This window comes from Phoenix dactylifera, chromosome 18 (assembly GCF_009389715.1).
Source record: "Phoenix dactylifera cultivar Barhee BC4 chromosome 18, palm_55x_up_171113_PBpolish2nd_filt_p, whole genome shotgun sequence".
Lineage (NCBI taxonomy): Eukaryota > Viridiplantae > Streptophyta > Magnoliopsida > Arecales > Arecaceae > Phoenix > Phoenix dactylifera.
Window position 1 is genome coordinate 6076514 of NC_052409.1, and position 27536 is coordinate 6104049.

At 38.4% G+C, this 27536-nt stretch overlaps 3 protein-coding genes across 3 annotated transcripts; 2 read left to right on the forward strand and 1 right to left on the reverse strand.

Moving 5' to 3' along the window:
* Nucleotides 1–3138: 3138 nt before the first annotated feature.
* Nucleotides 3139–8476, forward strand: LOC103714024 (BUD13 homolog). Its single transcript, XM_008801126.4, has 8 exons — nucleotides 3139–3521; nucleotides 3609–4485; nucleotides 4661–4725; nucleotides 4841–4896; nucleotides 5614–5717; nucleotides 7030–7102; nucleotides 7191–7365; nucleotides 8044–8476. The coding sequence occupies exons 1-8, from the start codon at nucleotides 3305–3307 to the stop codon at nucleotides 8127–8129; spliced, it is 1653 nt and encodes a 550-aa protein (XP_008799348.2). The 5' UTR covers nucleotides 3139–3304; the 3' UTR covers nucleotides 8130–8476.
* A 1186-nt stretch (nucleotides 8477–9662) lies between these two features.
* On the forward strand, nucleotides 9663–16460 carry LOC103714023 (haloacid dehalogenase-like hydrolase domain-containing protein Sgpp). The gene is made up of 5 exons (XM_008801125.4): nucleotides 9663–9952; nucleotides 15082–15190; nucleotides 15299–15453; nucleotides 15552–15813; nucleotides 15918–16460. Exons 1-5 carry the CDS (start codon nucleotides 9918–9920, stop codon nucleotides 16110–16112), a joined length of 756 nt encoding a protein of 251 aa, XP_008799347.1. The 5' UTR covers nucleotides 9663–9917; the 3' UTR covers nucleotides 16113–16460.
* A 1523-nt stretch (nucleotides 16461–17983) lies between these two features.
* Nucleotides 17984–25913, reverse strand: LOC103714022 (dynamin-related protein 1E-like). Its single transcript, XM_008801124.4, has 15 exons — nucleotides 25648–25913; nucleotides 25482–25545; nucleotides 25261–25368; nucleotides 24500–24601; nucleotides 22047–22097; nucleotides 21884–21945; nucleotides 20968–21058; nucleotides 20744–20808; nucleotides 20423–20617; nucleotides 20214–20333; nucleotides 20039–20109; nucleotides 19105–19330; nucleotides 18879–18929; nucleotides 18423–18791; nucleotides 17984–18325 (listed from the first exon to the last, which is right to left on the reverse strand). Exons 1-15 carry the CDS (start codon nucleotides 25792–25794, stop codon nucleotides 18197–18199), a joined length of 1851 nt encoding a protein of 616 aa, XP_008799346.2. The 5' UTR covers nucleotides 25795–25913; the 3' UTR covers nucleotides 17984–18196.
* Nucleotides 25914–27536: the final 1623 nt, after the last annotated feature.

Consider the following 27536-nt stretch of genomic DNA (forward strand, 5'->3'; position numbering starts at 1 on the left):
GCGCGCCATTCTCTAGTTGAGAGTGGTGTACTATCAATTTCAGCCGTTTGATGAATAGATCCGACGAGAAATCATCTAATTGGACGGTTGGTTCTCCCTGGAGTAAGACAGCGAACCACTTTTGATCAGAGGGTGATGATTTCAGAGAGGAATGACGGGCTGAGCCGAGCCATGCGGTTCGGAGGGCTTTTTTTATTATTTTTTATACAGCGGTGGCTCGCACCATCCGTGCATAGGTATCGGAAAAGCCAAAAAGAATACACCGCCGAAGAAATAAAAAACAAAAAAAAATTTTCCAGGGAAACCCTCCTAAATAGTACCCAATAAACAACACTCTACACCTTTCGATAAACATGAATAGCCTGAAAGGCTGCGAGCCCTCCTACAAGCTCACATTTACAAGGCCCTTAACCAATAGGTGGGAATTGAGATCGCTGGTATTGCTTGCACCAGTTTGTTTGATTGTTGGTGGTTTGCCAAGAGTTGATGATGTTTTAAAGAAATGTTTTAGAAATTTTTTTGATTGATAAGTTTATTAAATAAATTTATAAAAAAATAAAATAAATTAGTTTACTAAAATGGTTGCTTGGTTGTTTTTAATTTCATCAAGTTTATAGCTTCAATGCATCAAGTGATTAAATTCTGGTAGGTTGAGCATTTTCTTGCCATTATAATGGTGAAAAAAGTGGTCATGGAGGTACAATTAAAAAATTTTAAAGCAGAACCGATTGTTCACTTTTTCGCACAAAATAGATTAGGTGGTTATCATATTGCATTAGAGAGGTTCATTGATGCTTTCAATGTAATATAAAGTTTGATGACAATAATGATTTTCGTCTTGGCTATTGTAACTGTTTTTCTCTTTTTTTCTTTTGCTTCTTCTTCGCTATAAATTATGGAAAAGTAAATAAATAAATAAATAAATAAATAAAAAGAGCATATGAACTAGGTTGGAGAGTATTTACTTGCACTTATTTTGTATTTGGTACAAAGAATGGATAGAAGTGAAAGGATTGAAGATGGAGAGGATGGATGAGCCTTTCATTCATCCTCCAGTATTTTGGTGAAACATGAAAAGATGGATACAAATTATTTTATCTTCTGTTTAGTATAGAAGGAATGAAAGTGAGAATGAATGATATTTATATAATATTTTTACTAAACTATTATTTTGATAAAATAGTATTATTGTTATCAATTTATAATATTTATTTATACTAAAGAAGCATGGCAATATACAAATTTATGATATTTATAATTTATAATTATATATATATATATTAAATTAAATTAAATTAAATAAATAGATTTATAAATTAATTATATATATATTAATTATATAAATAATTAATTAATCTATAGTTTAATTTAAATAGTTATAATTCTATATAAATAGTTAACGAAAAAAATAGTAAATATAAATAGAAAAATAAAAGGAGTGTTAAGATTTTGCCAAAAAATTAATAACAGATAATTTTATCGATGTAAAAACCTACTCTTCACATATTCTATTAGTTCTTACTTGCATGCTTTCAATTGGAAGGATGCAAATTAACATGACGGGATGGATGGACAATTCCTTTTTTTTATCCATCTTTTTTAAGATTATTTGAGCCAAATATTAGTAGGTCATTCATCCTACTAACTCCATCCATTTTTCTTTTCATGATTCGAGGAGAACACAGGGTAAATATGAAATATTTTTATTACAAGGTATAGCCCCTTCCACAGAAGGATAAAGTTAAGTTGTGCCCTGGTAGTCTCGGCATTCAAAATATACAATATTATTGGGTTTTATGAGGAAAACAACCTCCATCCCTCACCAATTACATTTAGGTTCCAATTGAAGCTCCAATGCAACACAATAATAAACAAGCATCTGGTTACTAAAATGTAACACGGCGGAGGCATTGGCCACTATTGTGGTTCAAATTTGGCCTGAGGGTGACCACGCCAGAAGAGTCAGAGGAGCTGTCGATCGAGGCGGAGAAAGGATGCAACCTCTCGTGCACCGGCGTACTTGCACAAAGTCTTATCGGTGTTTTCCGGTGAGGACCCTCTGATGCTTAAGTTAACGTGGAGTATTTGTTGGCCAAAAGGTCTTTTTAAGCGTTATCTGATGGAGCTATTTATAGTCCCCGTGGAGGTAACCAGGTGGCGAAGATATGCCCCGTCCTTATCAGGGGAGGTGATGGCACTGGCCAGGTGGCGCGCGGCTACGGCTTGCTTGAGGCATATGGTTTGAACTATCCCTGTGCGCGGTATGGCGTTGGCGCGTGCCATAGGTTATGGCCCTTGTTAATAGGCATGGCTGGGGCAGCAAGGCGTAGTTATTTATTGACGTGTCTTGGCGTGACCATCAAGTGAAGCATGGTGCGGTGAGGTTATCGCAGGGCATGGCCGTGACACGTATTGGGCGAGATTAGCTCGGCCTTTGGCGGGGGCCGAGGTCGGCCTTGCCTCGCTTGGCAGGGCACTGAGGTCGGGCCGACATGGGGGCCATAATATATATTTGGTAAGGTTGGCTTGGCGGATTCTGAGATCGGCCTAGCCTCCTTGACCTTGAGGTCTGCTCAGTAGGGCACCCTGAGCTTGAGCTGGGGCGCATCGTCGTATAGGGCGCCCTGAGCTCGGGTCGGGGTGCGCTATTGTTGGAGACTCCAAAGAAGGTTGATGCAGGTCATAGCAGCGAAGAGATCTGGCCAAGGTCGGCTTAGCGTTCGGCAAGGTCCGAGATCGAACTGGCTCTTAGCGAGACCGAGGTTCCATCTAGTCGGCGCCGAGATCTACTTGGCCGAAATGGGGTGGTCCCATGTTGTGAGCAGGATGATCTATTTTGCCCCCATCAGCCACCATTCAATTACTTACTGCAAGGAAATTGGAAGCAAGATCATCTTTTGGAACAGTAAAAATCTGAACGAAGACTTCTACAAAGGTGAGCGTTCCCTGACGAGACTTCCGTCACACGGAATGCCGAGATTCGTGACGCCGAGATAAGTTCATTTAGCTCCTCCACAGAAACAATATTTAAACAATTTCTTTTATTTATGTACCAATCCGGCAGCAAGCCGGTCACAATTCGGCGGAGCGCGACGACAAGTTCATATTATTGTTCAAGCCAGGGGCCCGCATAGAAAGTTGCCGCACGCCTGTTTGAGTGTTTTCTATCGTTCCTTCGTTCCCTTCCCCTTGCCAAGAGTCCGATCAAAAGCTTCAAAACCCTAGGGCTAGGGTTTTCCTCTCCTTCGTTCCACGCCAAGAAGCATCCCCCGATCTCGATTCGTCCTCCAGCTCGCGAGCTCCAATGGCGGCCGTGTCGGCCTCGGCCTCTACCGCTCGCTCCCTTAAGGAATACCTCAAACGGTACGAATCCGGCGCCGACGACCAGAAGAAGAAAAAGAAGAAGAAGAAGAAGGAGAAGCCCAAGTCCGACGCCATGGGTGGAGTTCGCGTCGTGGACGAAGACCCCGTCTGGCAAAAGCCCGTCCAGATCGAAGAAGAAGAGGAATCCGATTCCGCTGGTAATTTTAAACCAATAACTCTAATTCCGTAGTTCGAAGATTGTTTACTTAATTTATTTTATTCATAGATTTTGCTATTTGGTGCAGGCGAAGAAAAACCCCTAATTGATGAGGATATAGAGGTCAAACGCATGAAGAGGCTTGAAGCAATTCGATCCCGGAGACCCTACCATGCGATTTCGGAAGATGGGAGCGGTTGGATCTCGATTTTGGATTCGTCGAAGCCCTCGAATGCTGCCGAGGCCGGCCGAGATCTTTCCCCGCCGCGACAGCGTCATGCCCGGTTCGACACGCCCTCTCCTGAGCCCAAACAGCAGCCTTTGGATGCCGACAATGCTGACCTTTCGCCTCCACGGCAGCGGCGGAAGCGGTTTGATTCGCCAGAGCCTGAAAGAAAGATGTCTGGTATTGGGGAAGCTGACATGTCGCCGCTTCGGAGGCAGTCTACCGAAGATCTGTCCCCTCCACGGCGGGCTCGGCGGCGCTCGCTGGAGGGTGAGGCGTCTCGAGGCTCCCCAATGGCCGACCTTTCTCCACCGCGGAGAACCAGGAAGAGCTCGCCGGAGGACCTCTCCCCTCCCCACCGGGATCGTCGCCGCTTGCAGGAACGGGCTGACCTTTCTCCTCCAAGGAGAAGGCGGAAGGGTTCACCGGGTGACATCTCTGCACCACGTAGGGCTCTTTCACCCGATGCTCAAGGGCCACGCCAGTCTTCTGCCAGAGACCTTTCTCCTCCGAGAAGAAGTCGTAAGGATTCGTCAGTTGACCTCTCTCTGCCACGCCGGGTTCGTCAGCGCTCGCCTGATGCTGTAAGGCGTCCGGGGTCTCCTGCTGCTGACCTTTCTCCACCAAGAAAAAGTAGAAAGGAGGCGTCTTTGGGCAACGAAGCACGCCGGACTGGATTGCTTTCAACTCAGGAGATCAAAGATGAGATCAACCAGAAAAAAAAGGAGGAACTATCGAGGTGATTTACAGAGCATCAGTTTTTAGTGTCATTGAACTACTCTGAGTGAGGCTGTATGACTGCTCAGATTTAGTGTTGTTTTTTTCATATTCGCTGAGAAATGTTGGATAGTTTGCTTTCAGATATGTTATCTTGCACTTAAGCTGACAGGTGGAGGGAATATTTTTGCTTGCAGGTTTGCTTCCATGGATCCTTCTATGAGCGGGAGAGGTGCAGCACCTGTGTTTCGTGATGAGAAAGGTCAGATTACCTTTTCCAGAAACATATATAGTGAATTTTGTCCCAGTATTGCTTTAAGTTAGCACTACTTTAGGATTCATGCGATTTTAAGTTCGCAAATTTAATGCTTTTATAGGAAAACGCATTTCAAAGGAGGAGTTGTTGAAATCGAAGGAAGAAGAGAAACCAAAGGTATGTGTCATTTTCTCCTAGCTTTGCTAGATGATTTGGAAGATCGCCTCTTTTTTTTTTTTTTCCTTTTTTGCCCGTTTTGGAATGCAGATGTATTGGTGTCATGTGTACTAACACTAAATGCATCCAATTTGACTGCAAGTTTTATGGGACAAATAATTTTTTGCACATATAATTATTTAAAAATTCGAGGGATATGATTTTTGCTGCCTTCTGCTACATTTCATTATTGGGTATTTATTTATCTTTTGCAAGAAAAGCATTACTATTTATTTACAAATTTCTCATCTTGAGGAAAGAGTGGGTCATAGTCTGTGCGATGGAAGGTACCTTGGTACTTTGAGATGAGAGCATGATCTAAAAGGGAGGTATTGGGAACAAAGAAGGGAAAATTTCATCGTGAATCAGTTTCTTTTGGCTAATCAGGCAAAAAAGCTGCTTAAAAACCAAGAAAAACTGAAGTAGGGACTCATGATCAGCTTGAAAGAAACTCGCTTCCAGTTTGTTGGTATTGCACTGATTTATTGCAAATTAAAGTTTATTCAAACAATTACAGCAATATCTAATTCAGTGATCATCGTGTGCTTATCGATTTTTCCTGAATCTTTTCAAAACTGGTAGTTGATTTTCTTGGCAGAATTTGCCCTATTATCCTTTATATTGTTGTCAAGGGGTTCTTTATTTCATTAATTGTGACTGCTTTTATGCTCTTATCAGGAAAAAAAATTGGAGTGGGGCAAAGGCTTAGCACAGAAACGAGAAGCTGAAGCTAGGGCACAAGAGCTACAACTTGAGAAGGACAAACCTTTTGCACGTACTAGGTAAGCAGTTAAATATGCGTATTATCATTGCTAATTTTTTCTTTTTTGATGGAAGGAAATGCACATTTTTGTATTCATTCAAATGTTACTTATTTGCTGAAGCTGATGCAAGTGTGTTTCCTTAGAGCTCTCACAAACATATATAACTTGTAAGCATGATGCACGAACAAATATATTCACCAGAAGAGTTGCTATCCTACATTATAGATTAACTTTCACCAAATCTGTGTTCCCAAATGAGGTGTACCTTTATGATTATGGGGTTTCATAGTGTAAAATAATATTTGGTAAGAATGGCTAGATATTTTGGAGCCCTTTAAATTGACATTCTTCGTATATCTAAATTGGAATAAATTTGTAATAGAGAGTCTCTGCGTTGGTCCATTCCTTGGTACTTGCATGACAGCTGTTGCTGTCAACCTTGTTGTGTTAGGAGTTTTATGCTCTATTTTGGTAATATACACACATATCCTTTGACTGTTCGAGTGCAGACGGGCTTACATGCAACCAGTGTTTGTAAAATAAACTGTCATATTGATTACAGAATCAAATTTAAATCCTTTTACTTTCATATTTATTAAAAAAAAAAAATCAGTGATGCTTTCTTTGCTGTCCAATAAAACAAGTTGAATATAGCATAAGTGAAGATGTTGAGATGGATGTGTGGTAAATCTAGGAAAAAAAAAGTGAGATGTGAATATATTAGTCTACCTGCCCTTGCCCTGGCCTCTCTTCTCTGTTCATTCTCTTTCACTTCTCTCCTTTCCTCCTTGTACTCCCATTTGTATATAAAAAACAGATTGGACTTGCCATAATTCTTTCCTTAAGGAGGGTGGGGTGTGGTATATTTTAAGGAACTATAAGAGTTGCAAAAAATTAAAGACAAGTGATTGAGATTGATTGACATTCTATGGCATGTACAGTGAAGAACTGCAAGGTCTCTAGCAAGGAAAAGTATTTCGATCATTGATGAAGGATGTAGGAAAAGGAGGGAAGGTGTAAGGTGAGAAGGACGGAAGTTGTTTTGAAGATTATGGAAAAGCTTGAAATAACACAGGCGGTAGCCTTAAGATCAACTCAAGAATCGGGGCTAATCTTGAAATTTATAATTACTGATTATGTTTTTTCTACAATCTTAATGTACAATTTAGATTTCTTTCTGCTAAAAGTTGACTGGAATGGCACTGCTGTCTAGAAATTGGTGGTTCATCTTCTCATTGAATCTCTGTCTTAAAATTTCTGCATTTTTTGTCATTTTACATTCTTTCGATGCATGTACAAGTCTTATAGTTGTACTTTTTTATGCCTGTAGGGATGACCCAGAGCTTGATAAGATGTTAAAGGAGAGGATCAGATGGGGCGATCCAATGGCACACTTGGTCAAGGTCTTCTTTTCCTCCCATAGCCTGTATGCCTAATACTGGTTGACATCAGCTTACTGACATTGTTTTTTTATTTGTTGTTTTGTTGTAGAACCCTGAGCGTGTTTTGGAAGATCTTGGTGATAATGAGAAAATGAAAGAATCTGGTTTTATAATTCCTCAGACTATTCCCAGTCACAGCTGGATAAAACGGGGATTAGATTGTCCTCCAAATCGATATGGTATCAGACCAGGTCGTCATTGGGATGGAGTTGATCGTAGCAATGGTTCGTCTCACTCCCATCTTTTGATACTCTCATTTTTCTTCTTGTTTTTTTTTCCAGCTTGTTTTCTTTTTCAATAGGCTTGTAGCCATCTTTGTTTTGTCTTTTGAACTCGGTACAGTATTATATTTGTTTGAAATTTGCATGGCATAAAGCATTAAATCCATGCATTCCAAATTCTGGGCCTGTCGGTGTTGAACACTGGAATGCTTGTGACACTTCAAGACACAAGTTGAACATTTCAAACATCGTTCATGACACCATTGTGATTACATGTGCAACTTTGATGCATGCATAGAAGGTGCTGTTAACGTTACATTTAGCAACACTTATCTTTTTCTAAAAGTGAGAAGCAAGAAAGTTTTAAGTGCGGCTAGGCATTTATAGCAACAATATTCAGCAACACTATAATAGTAACAGTAACAGTAACTTGGCCCTTATTTGTAAAATAGCTGCTGGCATGCAGTGAACTGCAACTGCTGTCCTCCTTGCTTTGATTTCATAAGCAGCTGATTGCTAAACATTGTTTTTCTCAAATTAAATTAATAAATTTGTGTGCATGAAAGACACCATCCATGCTATGAATAGTACTTTCTGAAAGTTATGCAAGCCAAGGTTATAAAATGGGGCAATGTTTTGATGCAGTAAATTTCATCAGTTGTTCATTATTTGTGGTTGCAGGTTATGAGAAGGAATTGTTTAAGAGACAGAATGAAAAGCGAGCTACTGAGAGGGAAGCCTATCTTTGGTCTGTTTCTGAAATGTAAGTACTCAAACGCAAGAATAGCCAGACCAGATAAGAGTCCTTTCTCAAATACCTCTGTAGTGAAGACTTCGATCAGCAGCAGAGCCATTGTCATCAGCAGAGCTCCCATGACAGCAATGTGGTGATCGCTTCGATGATTTTTCTTGACCTTGCATGAGTGGCGCTGTATTTTTGTTAGCATCACGAAACATGTTCCTCGTACAAGGCAATATCTTATGTGGAGCCAAGAAATATCAACTGTAAAACTGGGTCATCTTTATTCCTGCTCCATTGCTGCCAAATGTAAGACTGGGTCATCTTTATCAGTTGTACGCTATTTAATATCTTTATTCCAACCATTCAGCTGAAGCATTACTGTAAATGTATGCACCGATTGAAATGAGGTCAGTTTAGTAGCAATTAGACGAATATCTTTCAGGAGGAAGTAAGAAGGCCATGAGGTCTTTCCAAGTAGCAGCGAACTTAGCAATTATGATCGAAGAAGCTTGAAAGACTGTGAACCTAGCTGGGAGAGTCCGATCCCTAATGATCGAAACCAGCGCATACAAGGAAGCACCAAAATTAACCTTTACCATGTCATTGGGAGGCGGGGTACCCATGTAACTAGAAAGTGTAGGTTTGAGGCTAAGAACTACTCGAGACTCAAATATCCCAATGCCACAGGTTTAGTAAGGCTGAATTTGATGATGCCTTGTAGAATTTCTTTACCATTCGGATGTTCAGATCTTCTGTTTGTCGGGAACCATGATCAATGCCTTCAAAGATATAAGATTCTTTATAGAATTATTTCTAAAATGCCACCCTTCTTTTTGACCTTTCTTCGGTTACCTATGAAAAAAGCCTCGTAGGTTTATTCTAAAAATTTTGTCTAACAATAAGATAAACTTTGTTGTCATATTTGGCAAATAGCGTAACCTAAAAATAGAAAAAAAAATTATAATGGAAGAAAAAAAATTATGGTATATCGTACTGTATTAATTTAGATAGTACAGAATATATCATATCAATATTCAATTCGAATAAACGTATTGAGACAATATGAAAAAAAATATATATTATATCGATAGTCTGTTATCAATGCGGCGAATCTGGAAAAAAAAATTCTATCCATCACCCTTTGATTCCATCCAATGTGGCTTTGATGCTGCGTGACATCAATCTTCCAACCCTCAGGTGACACTCAGCTATTACACCAATTCTTAACTGACAGGTAGGATCATAAGAGAGAGGCGTGCATAAGGTACTTTTAAAAAAAAGAAAGAAAAAAAAAAAAGGAAGGAGAAGCAAAGGGGAACCTTCTTTGCTTCTCCTTCCTTGGCGTGGAATCGTAGATGCTGCTCTTCTTTGACACGCAATTCGTGCGCCACGTGCAAAAAATCTCGCTTCCCCCGAGAAGTCTGTGCGTGAGAGAGAGAGAGATGAGCTGTACTTCTAAAATAAAATCACTATGTGGACCCGAGTGAATCACCGAAACATGCAAACCCGGAAGTTAGGGACTAAAACAGCCAATAAATTCGCACTAGAAAATGGGTTCAGATATCGTGGGGACAGTCTGGGGTACGCGTAGTAGCGTCGAAAATCACGTTTGCTAAGGGAGCGAGGAGGGAAAACAGGGGCGACAGGGGGGAAAGGAAGGAGATTCGGCGAATCTCCTCCACCCATCTGCTATAAATTCGCTTCTCCTCTTCTCTCCTTCGACCGCTATCTCTCTCTCCCCTGTCCGCGGCCGTCCTCTTTGATCGGAGGAACAGAGCTTAACATCGTTGGGTTTAGCGATTTTGAGGAGAAGATGTCGGATTTAACCAACTCCCATGCTGCCGAGAGGTATTTTGCTTCCAATTTTGTTCTTAGGATTGTAAGTTGGATGGGATCTCGGGCTTATGCTTTTTTTTTTCTTTGTTTAATTAAAAATCTGGTTTTTCTGTTAATTGTGATCGGCCATTCAGTCAAAATTGATTTTTGGAATCAAGAAGACTCCGAAGCAATTTTATGGACCCTTTTTGTTTTTGATTAGTGCTTGTTTTGGACCTTCATGTGGTCTGTTATGGTTCGTGGGAAGCAATTGCGTGATCTGATGTTGACAATTTTTAACTTTTGCTATCCCACTCGTTATTTGATGGTAAAGTTTTTAAAAAAAAGAGATTAGATTTTTACCTTCCTGGCAAAAAAAAAAGGAATAGTGATATAGCTCATTTGGTTTGTGAAACAAATGCGGGGGAAGGAAATTAAAATCTCAGGACATGAGAAATAGATGTGAGTCATATGGTAACAATTTGTGTAGATGGAGGTGGTTGATGGTTACCAAGTAAGACAAGGTTCGATATTTCGATACCGGATTCCGTATCGGTGCCACACTAGCACTGTGTCGGTACGGGATGGTATGAAATATTTTTAGCATACTGAGTGTCGGTACGCCACCCATACCAGATACCAGTGTCCCGGAGTGGCTCAATGAATTTGGGGGTCTAAAGCGAACTCACTAATAATAATAATAAATGCATTTAAAAATTATTTAAGAGCCTCAGTGCATTTATAGCTGAGAGTCTTTTGGGGGCCTCAATGCATTTATAACTAAAAGTCTTTAAGCTGATGCTGCATTTATAGCTAAGAGTCTTTAGGCTTGGGGGCCTTAATGCTGCGTTTATAGCTAAGAGTCTTTAAGCTTGGGGGCCTCAATGCATTTATACCTAAGAGTCTTTTAGAGACCTTAATGCATTTATAGCTAAGAGTCTTTAGCTGGGGCCTTAGGCGACTGCCTCAGTCATCTAAGGGTTGAGCCGGCCATGCCAGTGTTGACACTAGGCATCATGTGGAACACTCCTTTAACTAAAGAGTGAATTCTGATAGACAGCATTAAATGTATTGTATAGTCTTGTCGGTTATCACTTATGCATAATAGATGATGATGAGAAAAGGAGATATTGTCTCGGATTTTAGATATAACATCCTCTGCAGCTTCCTTTATTAAAAATTTTAAAAGAAAACTTACTCCACCTAAAGTAGAATATGATCCCAATCAAAATGAAACTTCTTATTTCTGTTTTCTGGATGAGAAAAATGTCGACACCATAATTAGGTTCGTTCAAAAAATTTATTTAGCGAATACACAATAAAGATATCTAGAGGTGTTTTTAATATCCTAAGCATCTTGATCATATGGACAAATGGAGAGACTCCTTCGTAAGCAAAAGTTTCATTGCAGACACATTATGAGGGAAGATATGGAAAAGTGGAAATAGGTGTAGTTTTTCTACACATGGATGCAAAATGGAATCGGCATATTTTGGTTTTGAAACCATCCATGAGTCCCACATGTGGGGACACTAGGCATGTTGCTAAGGGTGGAAGCATTTTCTCAATGCATGTGCTCAAGAGTACTAAGAGTTGGCTCACTCTCTTTCAAAGGGGAATTTAAAGAGCTGATGTCTATACAGGGAATAATTTTCCTTGATTATAGGTTATCCCTGTGGGTCTTCCTTTTCATTATTCCTCTCCATTATGTTTATTACCAGTTGGAGGGAAAAAGCAAAGACTCGTGACTGACTGACCTGAAGAGAATGCAAAAGTTGCGGTCGAGACTCAAGAGGCTTTTCTTGTTGTTGCTCAATTCTATTCTAACTTTCTCTAATATAACCCAAGAAAATATACTGCACTTCGATAGGCAAATAGAAGATATCCAAGGTAGTTATTGACATATAGTATATTTTAAGCAAACTTGGTGCTTCCTGGATTTGTAATTACTCTATGAAATTTAGTAATGAATCTATATTGTGTGTGCTGTCATTGCAGAGGGAATATCTGGTCACTATGGTCCTTAAAAATTCATCTATTACACATTTGGATAATCCATTTAAATTTGAATAAACTTGGCTAAAATGAGTTCGTATTCCATGGAACTTTATAATGTATGCCCTGTTATAGCATCCCTCCACGGGCTTCCTTGTTACAATTTGATGTACTTTAGGTGTTTTAGGCTTTTAAATGAAGACATGTCTCGCCTTGAAAAAGCTCTTTCCATGAGTTTGATTATGTAATTGATGTTCTTTTCCTTATCTGTAGAAGAGGCTGTTTTTTATTTCTCTTAATAAAAGTAGGTGGGCTACGGGCCTTTGTTTTCCCTCAAAGTTCTTTTTTTGTTTAGAAAAAAGAAGATAAACACATGCCTTTAAGAACATAGTGTACCTATTCATGTAATATAATAAATTTCATGCTCCTTTTTTTAATTAAAATCATTTAGCTTACTGACCACCTGGTTTATTGAACTACATGTCTAAAGATCATCCTCTAAACATGACAAAGGTGTATAGAGTGCTTTCATTAGCAACACTGTACTCCACCACAACTTATGTTTCAATTTGTTGTACATAATCAGATAATTTATCTTGCTGATTGAATAGTCCTGAAAAAGTATTATCCTGCAAGAAAAAAAATGCTCCACTTGTCATTCACTAGGCAATACTATTTTCCAGTTGCAATATTGAAGATTCTTCATTTAGGGCAATGCTTCTGGAATGCTTTAGTGTTTCCTAACTCGGGAATACTACTTACAGCTTCCTCTATTGATGAACCAGCAAGCTTATTTCCAATCTTACAGAAAATATTTAAGATCTATGTAAACCTATCTTGTTGAATAGATAAACACCTTTGATGGATTCAATCGATTTGCCGATGTATATTGGAAGGTAAACTAAAGATTACTAAACAAATTTAGATGTACGATTCTCTTCTTAATGAAAGTTGATTTTGTAACCACAACATCTGCAACTCTAAATTGAACACCAAAGTTTAAATGCTAAACTACAAGACTACAAGTATCAGAAATTTAATCAAAGTTATGTCCAGTCCACTTCTTCTAGGTGAGTTAGTTTGGCATTTTGAGTCCTAGAACAAATGATGTGTTTTTAATTCATTGTGTGAGGGTTTAGGGATTTTTGGGGCACAATTACACAATGCAGCTATTGCAGTGAGTGCAGTTGGTAGGGTGCTTGAGGTACAGCTCTGAAATGTGGTTTGGTGTATAAACCTAGAGCAGTTTGGTACTGTTTAAGTGCTATGGTTGAGTGAAATGCGTGTGTGGGTTGAGTCTTTTGGATGCTCACCCGCACTAACTGCATGAGGCTAAGGTTTGCCGTACCGGTGCATATCGACCATACCGTACTGTACTTGTACCAAATTGGTACACGGTACAAGGGGCGTACCAACACTCGGTATGCCGATCAGCCACGTACTAGGTGTACCAACACTATAACAAAATGGTACCGGCATGGGATCCACTACTGAGATGGCGAACTTTGCCTGAGGCGGTCCTTAAGTAGGTTGAGGCTTTTGGATGGTCACCCACAGCGATGCAAATGGGCAGGTCTAGGTTGTAAATATGCAAAATCTTTCAATAGGACTTGGCTGAAGACCCAAACCAAAAGATGTAAGGTTTGGTGCACAGGCTGGCCCATTTGCATCCTTACTCATCTGCGCACGCCGTGACAGAGACTCTCTCTCTCTCTCACACACACACACACACACAAACACACATAGAGAGAGTTGTATTTTTGTCCTAAATATGTACAATTGCAAGGTTACTTTGAACAGTTCAGCCATAGAATAATTGAGATATCAGCAGAACCATCAATCAAAAAAACCTTAATTTTCATATACTCTGGTTTGTTTGTTATTGCAGCTAGCCGTGTGAAGAGCCAAGGTATAGTTTTATGTTTCAATGACATTTGTTGCTTAATAAGAAATAAACTTTTCATATATTCCACTGGGAGATATCAATAGAAACATGGGAAAGTTGATATAACCTGCTTCTACTCTGGATATTAAGATGTTTGATGCATAGTCTGTGTGCACTTTCAAATTTCTACCGCATATTTCTGTTGATATCATCTGAATGTGCTTTCTGACTGGAATCTGAAAATAGCAATAACAGACCATGTTCACAATATAAATATCTTTTTGAAACTCAAAGTTGCGATCCAGGGATGATTTCCATTAAGATTTTCCGACAAGTTCCCTGGTACCTTAGGCTGAACTCTATTTTCAGGCCAATATCTTAGTTGGGTGAATAAGAAGGGAAAAACTTAGAAATAGGAACATTACTGGATATCTGAGTTAAAATAATAGAGAATAGGATGCTAGAGACTCAACTAAAATATTTTAATGGAAAAAGGCATGTGCAACAAAGCTACCGATTATCCTAGTACTGAGAGGGGCATGGATAATTGTAAAGATCAAAACTGTTAGAAGGATTAGAAATGTTGATGATGTTTGTGTTAATAGCACTATGAACAATCATTGAAGAAGGATTTGCTAAGCTGTCACTGCAGTTATACCTGACAGATATATATATATATATATATATATATATATATATATATATATATATATATATATATATATATATATATATATATATATATATATATATATATATATCATATATCATATATTCAACTGAATTTTCTTTTAAAAAAAAGAAGGGAAGAAAGAAAAATCTCTTGTCAATGTGGGTCTTGCTTCCAGAAACATATGAAGAAAGTGGAGCTTCTTGTCAGGCGGACTACTGGCTGTGGGAAGAGCCCAAATTTTAATGTTAAATCCTAATTGCATTTACTTTAATCAACACTTTTTTCTAAGAGCAAGTTAATAAGGTTTATTGAGGTTAAATTTGCTGATATAGAGTTTTCAGAATATCCTTCTCATTGCTTGTTGTAGTTTCAAGCATTAGTTGCATTAAAGACAGCTATACTAATATCATTTGAAGAACCTGATTTCTTTGAAGCGGACATTCTTTTCTACGTCTTCCTAACCCCTCAACACAACCAACCCAACCCCCTCCCCCACCAAACAACAGCAACAACAACAAAAAAGAAAAACGTCCTAAAACAGAAAAACATAAAAGGAACTCCCCTCCTCTCTTTGGGTAGCACTGACTTGTGAGCTGGACTTTGTTGCAGTTCTATCTCTGGACTCGCTCCTCTTGAAGCTGTTTTGTTTGATGTTGATGGAACACTATGTGATTCAGATCCTATGCATTACCATGCTTTTCGAGAATTGCTGCTAGAGGTATGGGTTCTTTCACATGATCCTGTCAGTTATTTAACTGTGATTTTGCTAACCATTATTTGGCCATGTGAAATTAGTCTTTGACACTCAATAAATTATTGTTCACAGATTGGTTACAATAATGGTGTACCCATAACGGAGGAGGACTTCATTGAGAAAATCGCTGGCAAGCACAATGAGGACATTGGCAAAGCTTTATTTCCTGATTGGGATCACGAGAAGGCTGTGAAATTCATTGATGATAAGGAAGCTATGTTTCGGAGGTATATTTGCCAGCTGTCCCTCCAAAATTACTATATTCTTCTTTCTGGGTTACATAGCATCATTTTGAGATGGAAGTGTTGCAACATTGGATTTACAGGTTGGCATCTCAACAGTTGAATGCAGTGGATGGGCTCTACAAGCTACGAAAATGGATCGAGGATAGAGGCTTAAAGTGTGCAGCAGTAACTAATGCTCCAAGGCCTAATGCTGAGCTTATGATTTCGATACTTGGACTGTCTGATTTCTTCCAGCATGTAATAGTTGGGAGTGAATGCGAGAGAGCTAAACCATTTCCTGATCCTTACCTGAAGGCTGTCAAGCTTCTCAATGCATCTCTTGAACACTCATTGGTGTTTGAGGTTGGTTTTCTTATCTAAACCATGTTATTCAAGAAATCTTCTTTTTCCATATTCTTTTAGTAATGGCACCTAATTTTTCGTATTTTAACCCCTTGTTTCTTAAGGATTCTGCGTCAGGAATAAAAGCTGGCGTGGCAGCAGGTATTCCTGTAGTTGGAGTGATGACAAGAAATCCTGAAAAGTCACTTAGGGATGCAGGAGCCAGTTTGCTTATAAAGGATTACAATGACCAAAAGCTTTGGAAGGCACTGGAAGATCTAGAGAGAGTGGAAGCCACATTGAAGAAGGCTGATGTTTGAGGTGGATTTATTCTTCATTAGATGATAAATATAGTATGGATTACGGAATAAGGGTAAAATTGTGGCATTTCAACAGGAGAATTTATTTGTGTACAACAACTTTACACAGACAAATATGCGATTCTTTTTGGAATTGTAAGGTCATTTGCAATGCCGAGGTCCTCTTGCATCGCCAATGATCAAGAAATTTGCAGCGATACTCTCAGATTTAACTTAATGTGATGGCAGTAGATGTAACACCACCAATTTGTTGTTCCCGTTGGTTATCGTCAACGGTGATAAAGACAGTACTACTGTATTATAATCATCATATGAATTAATGTTATAATTCTCTTTAGTTTGGATGTTTCTGATTTGGATATTATGCGGTACTGAGTGAGGATGTATGGAAAATAGTATTAGTGGAAAAAAGGAAATGAAATAAACACAAATGACATGAATTGATGGTTTGGGCATGTATGGTGCAACATTCACATATCTTTGATGTGTCTCGCTGATATGACACCAAAGTAGGCAGGCATTTCAAAAGTAAGTGGAGCTTTGAGGCTCATGTTTCTTCGGCCGAGGTTGCAGATTCTAATCCTTGCGATGACAAATGTTGAAGGCCCTAGTTGTGTATGGCTTGGTTAGTTGGCTCTTGTCTCGGTTCAGTTAGGGGCAATATAAATAAACCTGCAGCCAAAGCATGCCCTCTCTGTTTATTTAAATATTAAAGCGTATATGAACAAATCTGTGGTGAAAGCAAGTCTTTGGTAGAGTTTGCACTTTATGAAAAAAATTGCACAATCAGCAACAAAGGCAAGTCACGCAACATGAAATGTTTATATGAGAACAGTTAACTGATGATTTAGAGAGGTTCACAAGTTAGAACAATTGGGTGCCAAAATCCTGTATAACCTTCTTCATGGATTCAGTCATTAAAGCTCAAAAAAGATTTCTATTCCAATGGAAAATCTGGTGGTGCAGACTTGCGTGCCAAGATATATTCTAGTGAAGGAATTGAGGGAGGCTGCATGAAAGATGAAACAATGGCAATTTCCAGGGCGCCGCTGCAACTCCATGGAACACAGTTTAATCAGCCACGCCAACGAATTCGTTAGGACACAAATGGAAACACATGCTCCAACTGAAGAAGCTGCTTTGTTGTTTAATCTTGAGTTTACCCTATTGATGAGATTTAAGAAAGTTTCTCTGTTGAGATCTCAAAATCCCTCTTACCTGTCCAAAGTTTTCCCAGCATCCCATCTTGGCTGAGACAAACCAAGATTTCACTTTATCTCTAATATAGCCAAAACATTAAGATGACCAACATTTTGCACTTCAGCACTCCACTTTGGAATCACATTACACCCTCCAGAATAACTCAGGCTGTCAATGGAGCACTTATCAAGGTGGCGTATCAATCGAACAAAATTTTAGCACTTGTATGTTAATCACCATATTCACTAACAGAGCCATGCACATACATCAACTACTTGCTACATGCATATCAGTCGGGCATAAACATCACTCTCTCTCCGCCAGACACCTATATCCACTCCACCCAGAGCCTAGATTCCAATTCTAGATGTCAAAATCTTGCAAAACGAGGACTTAGATAATGAATGGTTGAAACAAAGATCAACACCACTTGGAATCGAGAATCCAATCTTTAACTCAAAGGACTCGAGGTAATTTTACAGACTGGTATATTACTAAGCCACCTCATTTCCATTCAGTAACCATGCACAGCAGGTGGTGCTAAATACACATCATTCAGTAACTGTTACTTTGTGAGCAGAATGCATCACGCATGCTAAGCTTCAGCAGAGTTTGCCGGAGCCAGCCAGAAAATACCAATGCAAAAGCAAATGAGAACAACAGCCTTGCACAACATGTACAAATAATACCCAAAAACTCGCTATCTATAGTGATAATATCAAATTATACAAATTTCAATCAAAGAGACATGAATATGCAGTCCAAAATTGTGATCGACTATCGTGCGAATGAATCCGCACAACAAAAATAAAGAAAGGTGACGAATGGAATATGCTTAAAAATAATAAATAAGCACTCGATAGAGACATGAATATTAACATAATCTATCTAGTCCATGAAACTGAGTCGATTTCATCCCTTGCAGCCCTATACAATTCAAGTCTCTTAGCACATTGTTGTCTACGCTCCATCAAAGCCGGATCCTCATCCAAAAGCTTAGCAAGATCCTTTCCCTACATAGCACAAAGGAATCATTAAAACCCAAAACTTAATAGGGGAAAAAGGGAAAAACTGCACTTAAGAATTAGGTTGCCAAAGGGTGGTTGAGACCTCTTTTTTCCCCACTTGTGTATAGAAATGGTCAAGCAAAGATCGCTTAGCTTCTCGAACTTGGCAGTGGACTGCTGACTTTGGGATAGAGTTTTTAAGTGTGTCTGACACCATCCCTATGTAAGAGGATACATTCGATCCTATCCTCCTGAAATGCCCCTCACCATATCGGTCAGTAGTGGAGGCAGCTGGATTCCCTCCTTTCTCTACCTCCTGTGGAAGCCTTCGAAAGAATTCCACTGTCAAGTATGATGACTCCATATCAACCAGCCGTAGTGTAGTCCTCCGACTATCTTCACGGAATCTCTCCAAGGCTTCATATGCTGCAACAGCTAATTCGGCTTGGAGAGTAGGAAATCTTCTCAATTCCTGTTAATACAAGACATCAGCATGAGTTTTTGTCATTTGGAGAAATAGATAGTACTTTAGAAGATCTTTAACTGCTTTAATACTTACCTGTGTCTCTCCTATAGACTTCCTCACCAATTCCTTCAAAACATAGTGCACCTGCAACATTTATAATTCCAGATTAGGAATTTAAAAACAAAATAAAGAAAGAAAGCTCATGCTCCTTAAAATACCTATCTGACCACGGATTCAAAGCTAGAAAGAATGAGCGGAAAAATCCCAGAGTCAAATAAAAAAATCATAAGACAATAATACATGGGAAAAAATAGCTTACCGCATCTACTGTTGCTTCACCTGGACCTCTAAAATAACTGAGAGCACCCTCAATAAGACGACGGTAACCTTGCTCAGGAGCAATCAAGTGAGGCTGATAACCATCTGCTTGAGAGACCACCTTCTTCACATTTTGCAAAGAAAGATAACGGTCAAAAGGAAGTTTCCTCATAGCAGCAGGGAGTTGATTGTCAAAAATTCCGTATATTCGATCACCACCAGGTCGTCTGTTATTAAATAGCAAAACATTTCACAAACTTGGATTCTTAAAATGTAGAATTTAAATAAAAACAATGAAAGCCACCATTTATTAAATGAAGGTATATAAAAGAGTGGGGATCAACAAGCAAGAAGCTACATGCACTTGCTTACCAATGCATGTTCAAATTTAGAATTTATAAACATTAACAGCCAACGGCGTATTAATCAAAGAAACGATACACTCGACATAATGTTACAATAATTAATTGACACCTCACATATGAGGCATCAAAGATCACTTGATAACACTCATCACATCAATAGCAATAAAAAACATTTAGAAGCATTATGACAATGTATTAGCATGGAGCTTCCAAGTGTGCCAAGCAAGGTTCACCATCTTGATACTAAACCCATATCGGTACAAATGCTAGCATAGTGTCAGTTCGCTCGGTACAAGGGTCGATTTGGCATACCAAGATTCAGTATGCTCCTTGTACCAAGTCTCGGTTCGGGACCATTCAGTAATGGTATTCCGGTATAGGACAGCATGTACTAGTATGGGAACCTTGGTGCCAAGTGCTTTATTTCTAGTCTTTGGCATAAAAAAAGCCACAAGTTGAATTAACCATGTTAGTCTGAAAAATGCATATTATCTGCATGCTTGAAAGGGAAGAGAGAAAGGGAAGTCGGGAACATTGTTGACCATCATAAAGAAGCTAAAAGGCACTTACCCTCCATCTAGATGTTCTTTGAATATCCGGTCAAACGCACGACAGAGTTCCAAAATAGTGTACAGCTGCGCCTGAAAATACAAAAAAAGAAAATAAAAAACTATGCATATTCCTGTTTTCTTTATATAACATATTATTCCATTTAATGCAACATAATGAGATACAAGTGCCTTACCCCTGCATCAACAGCAACTGGCCTCCCGATATGGTCCATCTCCGATTCTAGTTCATCAATCGTTTTATTGATCAAAGATGTGATACTTGGAATCTGTGCCCTAATGACGGACTCCAGATGCTGAAAACAATCACCATCGTTTCAGTGAATGTAATTCTACAATATTTAATGAATAATACCTTAAATTGTGAACGGCAATCACATATTACCCTTGAAAGAAGCTTAGCTAGATATTCGGACCCCATTTTACTGGCTAAGTGTGCATAGTCAGGACTAGTTGCAAAGTACTCCCTCTCATTTCGTCTGGCAGCAATCATGTCAACATTCTTATTTATATCTGCTTGTGAACGGTTTACGATTCCAACCCAGGGATGTTGCAACCGATAAGATCTTCCTTCAAGAACCTAGAAACAACATTGATATATTAAAACTTAGCTTTAAATACAAGCAAACTTATGCATAACATACAATGATGAAAATGGAAACTGCTACATATACATAAAGAAAAAAGAAAAAAAACAGAAACTTACATCTAGAGCATTTGTTCCCTTATCCATTAGATCTAGCTTTGTCAACACCCCAAATGTCCTTTCACCTAACCACAGCTCAAAGAACAGAAACTCATACAGGAGGAAAAAAAGAACATCTAGAGCTTCATAGAACAATCGTAATAACATCATTGATGTTTTCAAGTATGTTTTCTCATTGCTATTGTTGTTGAGAGAGATACTAAAGTAGCTATGCTAACCCATACCTGTAGGATCAACTTCTCTAGCAAGCTTTATTGCATCAGAAGTAGCAATATCTTGATTGGCTGGAGATATTGCCAGTATAATGCAGTTAGGCTGAAACAAAAAGTACTACACTTTCAGAAAGAATTTGATTAAGAACAGGCATAATTATAGATAGCATGTATGAATGTTAAATTGAAGTAGAGAGAATGTTCTGTTAATCAGTACAAAAACAATAATATCAGCCCACCTATAAAAAGCATATAAACAGGGAGATCTGTCAGAAGCTCTAACCATGCTCCCCCTTAAACTGAAAAAACTTTACTTCTAAATTGAAATTCACAATCAGAATATGGTTTCTGCTACTTAATTCATGAAGGAGGACAAAAACAGCTGATACAACATCTACCAAAAAATTAAAAAAAGAACATATAAGGATCTCCATAAAAGTCATAAAAGAGTAAAAGACTAATGGCTAGAGGTCAAAAAAAAAATGATGCCATTCTGGATGGTTAACTTGGAAAGAATATGAAACCAAGTAGATAGTGGTCCATTGGCTTCTATTATCTGACCTACGCATATTTATTCACAATTGTAATCCAAAAGCAGCAGCAGTATATTTCCCTATGAATAACCTAGAAAAACTTCTAAAAAAACCAAGAGGATTTCCTTTTCAAAATGATAATGGATGACTAAGCAAAAGGAATATAAACCCATTGCTGAGATAAACTGACAAGTTCCCAAAAAGAAAAGAGACATTACTAAATGATAAATGTAAGAAACAGAATAAGCCTTATAATTTAAAGCCTATTAATAGAGAAGATACTGAGACAGGATAAGTGCTGAGATGACAAGATAATTAGCATCCTTTTCACCAGCTAACAGAATCAAACAATCAGCACAGTGCATAAAGTTCCACTTTGCTGGAAAATTAAATACCTTCTCTACATATGATCGGACCATATTTTCAATATCTTCAACAATAGTATCAGGCTGCCCCTCTGCAAAAACAGACATAATTATATTAAATAAGAAACAAAATGAAGCTTCACACCACAATAAACCAAAGGTTATATGCACAAAGCGTGGATAAAATATGTACCTACAGCAACCTTCGTCAGACCAGGTAGATCAATCAACGTTAAGTTCACAACTGCAGAAGGATCACAGCAATGAATGGTCTCACTTATAAATGTAAAACTTTCAACTAAAGCATTATAAGAGAAGAGGACACAGAGCATGTGAGAAAATGGGAGGATTACTTATAGCCAATAAAGAAGACCATCAGTTTTGGAAGAAATATTCGCAACAAAATTATTAATTGAGCTTTGTTTGCTTTGTTTTCTGTCAGTAGCAGTTTAGATTTAAAATTTTTAGGAGTTATCAGGGTATCATGTGTCAGATTTTATAAGAGTAGATGATGGAGGACTAGTATTAGATGGTTAGACAATCTCTTCTTCTAGCATTATACCAAATTTAAACTTTTTTTCTGCTGTTTGACCACGGCTCAAGCCACAGAAGGCTGAGTGAGTGTGGCCCACTAAAAAACTGTACAGTGAAAATAAAGGGTCAGTGAGAGCAGAGAGTGCAGAAGGCATCTAAGTCCGGATCCTCTCTAGTTCATGTTTGAACCGGACAGGGTCCATTCCCAATCACCACTGTCCATGCATTGTTGAAATGATGGTGATTGATTGGGTGAGAATGTAACATTTCAGCAATATTCAATCACCCACCATTAATAGTGGATGATGTAGATTGTACCTTACGGAGAGGATTGGAACTCAAGGTATCCATATAACCTCCTCATCCAATTCACCTTCCGTTCCTCACATATATCAAGTGGCTAACATCTATTAGGGATATTTAAAGAAACTTAAATGATTTTTTCTGGGAATTTTTTGAAAACAAGATTGTTAAAATAATTCTGAGACACTTTAGAGGCAGGAAATAAAAATATTGTTTCTCTTCTCTCAATTCTATTGTCTCTAGATCTCTTCTGCTGGGATAAAGAAAACACCATGTTGGATGAGGAACCCATTCTTATTCAGTCTCAAGAACTATCAGAGATCACATTTTTCTTATAGTATGGTTGACAAGAAATTTGGTTCCAAATAAGAGGTGAAATGAAAATTGGCAAAAAATGATTTACCTTTTCTCTTCTGTGGAGCCTTCTCTACTCAAGAGTTTTGTGCTCCATTGCTGATCCCATTTCAATGGAAAAGACTTACAGATAATGAAATTATATTTCAAGATCTAATCCAACCCGATGAGAGATAATGGTTCAACTGAGTCTATAGTTCTCGTTGAATTTCAGGTGTTAAGTTGCATATTGTCCCCGATTAGTTGAAGGTGGCTCAATCAATCAGCTAACAGATTATGGTAACCGACAGAAAATGTGAGAGTGCAAGAATAATCACTCAAGTTCTTGCTATTCCCTAAGATTTTTAAGGTTGCTAAACTTTAATGAATAGACTTGCTGGAAACACAAGCCTACACACAAACATAGATGGACGCAAACAGAAAGACATATTTTCATACATAAATGCTGGTAATATAAAAGCATGCAATATAACAAACAGTCTCAACAAATTTGCACAGGAGAGATAAGTTTTTTTTTTTAACCTTTGGATGCTCTTTATTGGTTTATTCTCACATTTGTTTATAATGAGATTGATTTAAATAAACAAATAATTTTAAATGTAAAACACAACAAATTAGCAACAAGTCTAAAACTGGGAATAGCAAGTTGAATTGACAACATTTTCCATGCATTTTCAGAATATAGTATAATATTTTCTTCAATATATCTGATGTATTAGCAAACCTTTCCTTACAATTGTTCCCTCGATCACTATTATTAAGTCTAGAGGACTGATCCATAAAGTATTTCGTAGATTTGACAGAAATTTTAAATCATTATTTAGTGATGATATAGTTCAAAAGACATGTTCTATTCAGGTAACCATTTGCTACCACAAAAAAAAATAAATGAGTGATTAAAAAATGAAACACCTATTGCACAACAAGCAGCAAAATGTCATGTCATACAATATAACAAACAGTCTCAACATATTTGTATCCTTTCGATGCTCTTTAGTGGTGTCTCCTCACATTTATTTATCATGAGACTGGTTTAAACAAACAATTATTTTTAAATGAACACAAATTAACAAGCAAACTGAGATTGGGAATAGCTAGTTGAACTGACAATATTTTCCATGCATTTTCCAAATATATTATTTAATTTCTTTGATATATCTGGCATATTAGCAAGTTTTTCCTTACAACTGTTGTCCCAAACACTATGATTAAGTCTCAAGGACTGATCAATAAGCATTTAGCAGCTATGACTAAGAATATTAAATCAGTATTTAGAGTTGATATAACCCAAAAGACATATTTTGTTCTATCTAGTTAACCATTTGCTACCAAAAAAGAAATTGATTGAGTGGTTGAAAAAAATAAAACACCTATTACACAACAAGTAACACAGTCCATGTCATACCATCCATGATAATTTAAAGAGAAAGGAAGATAGTGAAAGTAGTCAATTACCATTTGGTGAGTAAATGCTAAGATGAATGGGGACAGGGGAAATTTGTTTCCTTTTTCCAGTCATTCTATCAGTTTCATCTTGGATTTCTTTGCGCACAAGAGCTGCATAAAAATAATCATAACATGAAATCAATTAAAGATAATTTACAACTGCATTTAGAAAAAGAAAACAGAATATGTATATAATGCTACCAGCAATAGACATCACAATCTATGTAATATAATGCTTGCATATATACGAGTCTCTTGGAATGGAGTATTTGCTAACCAATGCACAATCCCAATTGCCACTTACCATGACTTTTGGTAAGGAGGGAGAAAAAAAAAGGAGTATTTCCACCTGAACCATTTCAGCCATCTATTTCGTTCAGTGGGACAGGACGACATCATGACTATGTTCTTGTATACTCTTAAAAAACAACCAATAGCATATTGACCGTTTGCTTAGACTTGGTCTCAAACTTCACATGATTCTCTTCTACATATTAGTCTTTGCTTAGAAAAAAGAAAACTTTATATACATTCTATGCTATCTAAAATCAACAGAGATTCAGAACATTATGAGCAATTTGTTATTTTGAAAGCAATTCCAGATTGCTTTTAATGAAATAATCAAATGAACATAACAATACCATCAAAAATAAAGTGATCCTACAAATCCTTAGCCAATGAATCAAATAAAAATTAATATATATATATATAATAATAATTAAACAAGATAAAAGATAAAGAGAAACTTCGTGATGAAGAGAAAAACACACCATAGTCAGTGAATTTCCTCCTCGGCAAGTGCAGGAATTCGGCGTACTCCTGCTTCCTTTCCTCCGTTTTGTGCAACTGCAGTACCAACGGCCTCCTTGTCACAATTCCTTCAAAACAAAGAAAAAAAAAGAAAGAAAGGATTAAAACATCCATTAAAAAATCAGCAAAAAAGAATCAAAAGAAAATTAAATGAACCAGGACCAAAGCTCAAGAACCAAACCAGATCCACGGGGAAGGAAATCCCGCCCAACGATGCTCTCCAAGACCGAAGATTTCCCCGAGCTCTGCTCTCAAACCGCATCAAGAACAGAGTCAGCCGACAAAAAAGAGACTGAAAGACGCCTAGATGTATCAAGAAAGGGAGAGCAATAGAAGATTGGGAAGACCTGTCCTCCGATGACGGCGACGGAGGGGAGCGCCTCCCATAGGGTTGGCAGGGCGGCGGCGCCGTCGGCATCACCGTAGTCGCCGAGCACCGTGCACGCCCTCTGGATCCGGTTCACGAGCCCGATCAAGCTCTCCATCGTCGCCATCTCGGAGACCCTGACGCTAACCCTAGTCTCTCCACAAGGAACGAAGGAAGGAGAGAAGGGCGAGAGCTGCGAAGACTTCGCCGCTTCGACAAGGCTCGGGGGAGAAAGAGAACGAGTCGGGGCAGGGGGTAATAGCTTGGAAGTTGCACGCGTCTTTCTTGTTTGAATGATTCCATATAAATTTCTATGCGGAATATAAATCGGCCGTCAATAATTGCCTTCCAACTCACCTCGTCCGTCCATATAAATATGTCGCATGAAATGTATATGCGAGTGTCCTAATGGTGGCGCAGCTCGTGGGTTCTATTGCCCTTTTCCCGATCCTGAGGGGAAAGTTCGAGCGATGTTGGTCCGCTAAAAAAGGAAAGACGCGTGGGAGTTTCTTCTTTTTATCCGTATGAGCTCATAGACTTTTATATGCGGACAATGTGATGGACGTCCATTTATTTTCCTTAAACACGTGGACGGCGGATCTAGTATTCTCTGCAGATATGTTTATGCGGTCGTGGACCAGTAGCCCATGATACGACTTTAGTTTGAATAACGGGTCCGCCATGGCGGCCTTTATTTCAAGCCCTTTCCGTGATCCTTTTTGTCTTTGGCTCACTTGGTCTGGTCTGACGACCCAGAGTGAACCGGAAATGGACGACCAGAGTGAACCGGAAATGGACCGGTCGGCTCCACTAGTCTGATCTAATAGATTAGGCTTTGATCATGGATTGGACCTCGGATTTAAACTATATTCATTTTAGTCGGTTTGAACTGGACTTATTTAAAATTTAATGTTTACTGTGCTCAAATCCAACCCATGGCGTGTCGAGTTGGGTTGACCTAGATATTTAGTTCATTTAGGTCATATAAAGTAAACTCGTTCAGTCATAATTTGTTATTGTATTTCTTTTTGTCATTCAAGCTAATTATTCTTGGCAATTCCCTGGAGTGGGCTTGTGCAAATAGTTTTTCACAACCAAATGTGAACTAAGTAGATTAAGCTGCTAGAACCCTTCGTTGATTTCGACCTTGTTCATTTGGTGAAGCTCCAAGATCAACACTAATCATTGTAATACTTGTATTATTGGAACAAACCTAACAAGACGCCATATGATACAAGCGCATCCATCTCTGCAGTGGTTTCGCAAAGAATAGCTTTAAAGTTTTTAGCCAATTCTTGATAATCCTCAGCTTACCATGGATTGGATCTGCAATGGCAAAGCCAAACTCCTTTTGGTCTAGTGGACAATAATGATATCGCATTATCAAGGACAACAGCTGACCACAGCAAGAAGATTTAGATATACAGTTGCAGTTTTGAGCTCCAACATGGGTTGGGGAAGCTAAACATCAAGGCTATTTGATGTTGAGGAAAATAAGTAAGAAGTCTCTCTAAATTAGATGCATTGTTATCTACTGGTTCCTACTTTACTAGTCTCCAAAACAGGTCCTTAAAATGACATGATAATTATATACCAATGACAGTACTCAGAGATTGTGAAGAATCACAGTCTCTTTGTCAAATTAAAAGTTCACTAGGAGGTCTAAATCACTTGCACCAAAATGCAGTTCATTTGGTCACTAATCCAAATGACTGAAAACTAATTACACTTGTAGTGTTCAACCACTGTCTATATCAAATAATTCACCTATGCTAGGTCTAGCATCCATATAACTTCTACTGAGGTCTGAGTAATATAAACTTTTATGGTCAGGTGGTTACATGGATTCTTTAGCCATCCTCTTGCTAG

Bases quoted from the DNA above. Each gene is read 5' to 3' on its own strand.
- LOC103714024 (XM_008801126.4), top strand. From the start codon at position 3,305: ATGGCGGCCGTGTCGGCCTCGGCCTCTACCGCTCGCTCCCTTAAGGAA. The intron at 4,726-4,840 runs GTCAGATTACCT...ATGCTTTTATAG, and splicing joins TGTGTTTCGTGATGAGAAAG to GAAAACGCATTTCAAAGGAG. The intron at 4,897-5,613 runs GTATGTGTCATT...TGCTCTTATCAG, and splicing joins AGGAAGAAGAGAAACCAAAG to GAAAAAAAATTGGAGTGGGG.
- LOC103714023 (XM_008801125.4), top strand. From the start codon at position 9,918: ATGTCGGATTTAACCAACTCCCATGCTGCCGAGAG. The intron at 9,953-15,081 runs GTATTTTGCTTC...ACTTTGTTGCAG, and splicing joins AACTCCCATGCTGCCGAGAG to TTCTATCTCTGGACTCGCTC. The intron at 15,454-15,551 runs GTATATTTGCCA...TTGGATTTACAG, and splicing joins AAGGAAGCTATGTTTCGGAG to GTTGGCATCTCAACAGTTGA.
- LOC103714022 (XM_008801124.4), bottom strand. From the start codon at position 25,794: ATGGCGACGATGGAGAGCTTGATCGGGCTCGTGAACCGGATCCAGAGG. The intron at 20,110-20,213 runs GTAAGGCACTTG...TTGTATTTTCAG, and splicing joins CAGTTGCTGTTGATGCAGGG to GCGCAGCTGTACACTATTTT. The intron at 18,792-18,878 runs GTAAGTATTAAA...TTGTATTAACAG, and splicing joins AGTCTATAGGAGAGACACAG to GAATTGAGAAGATTTCCTAC.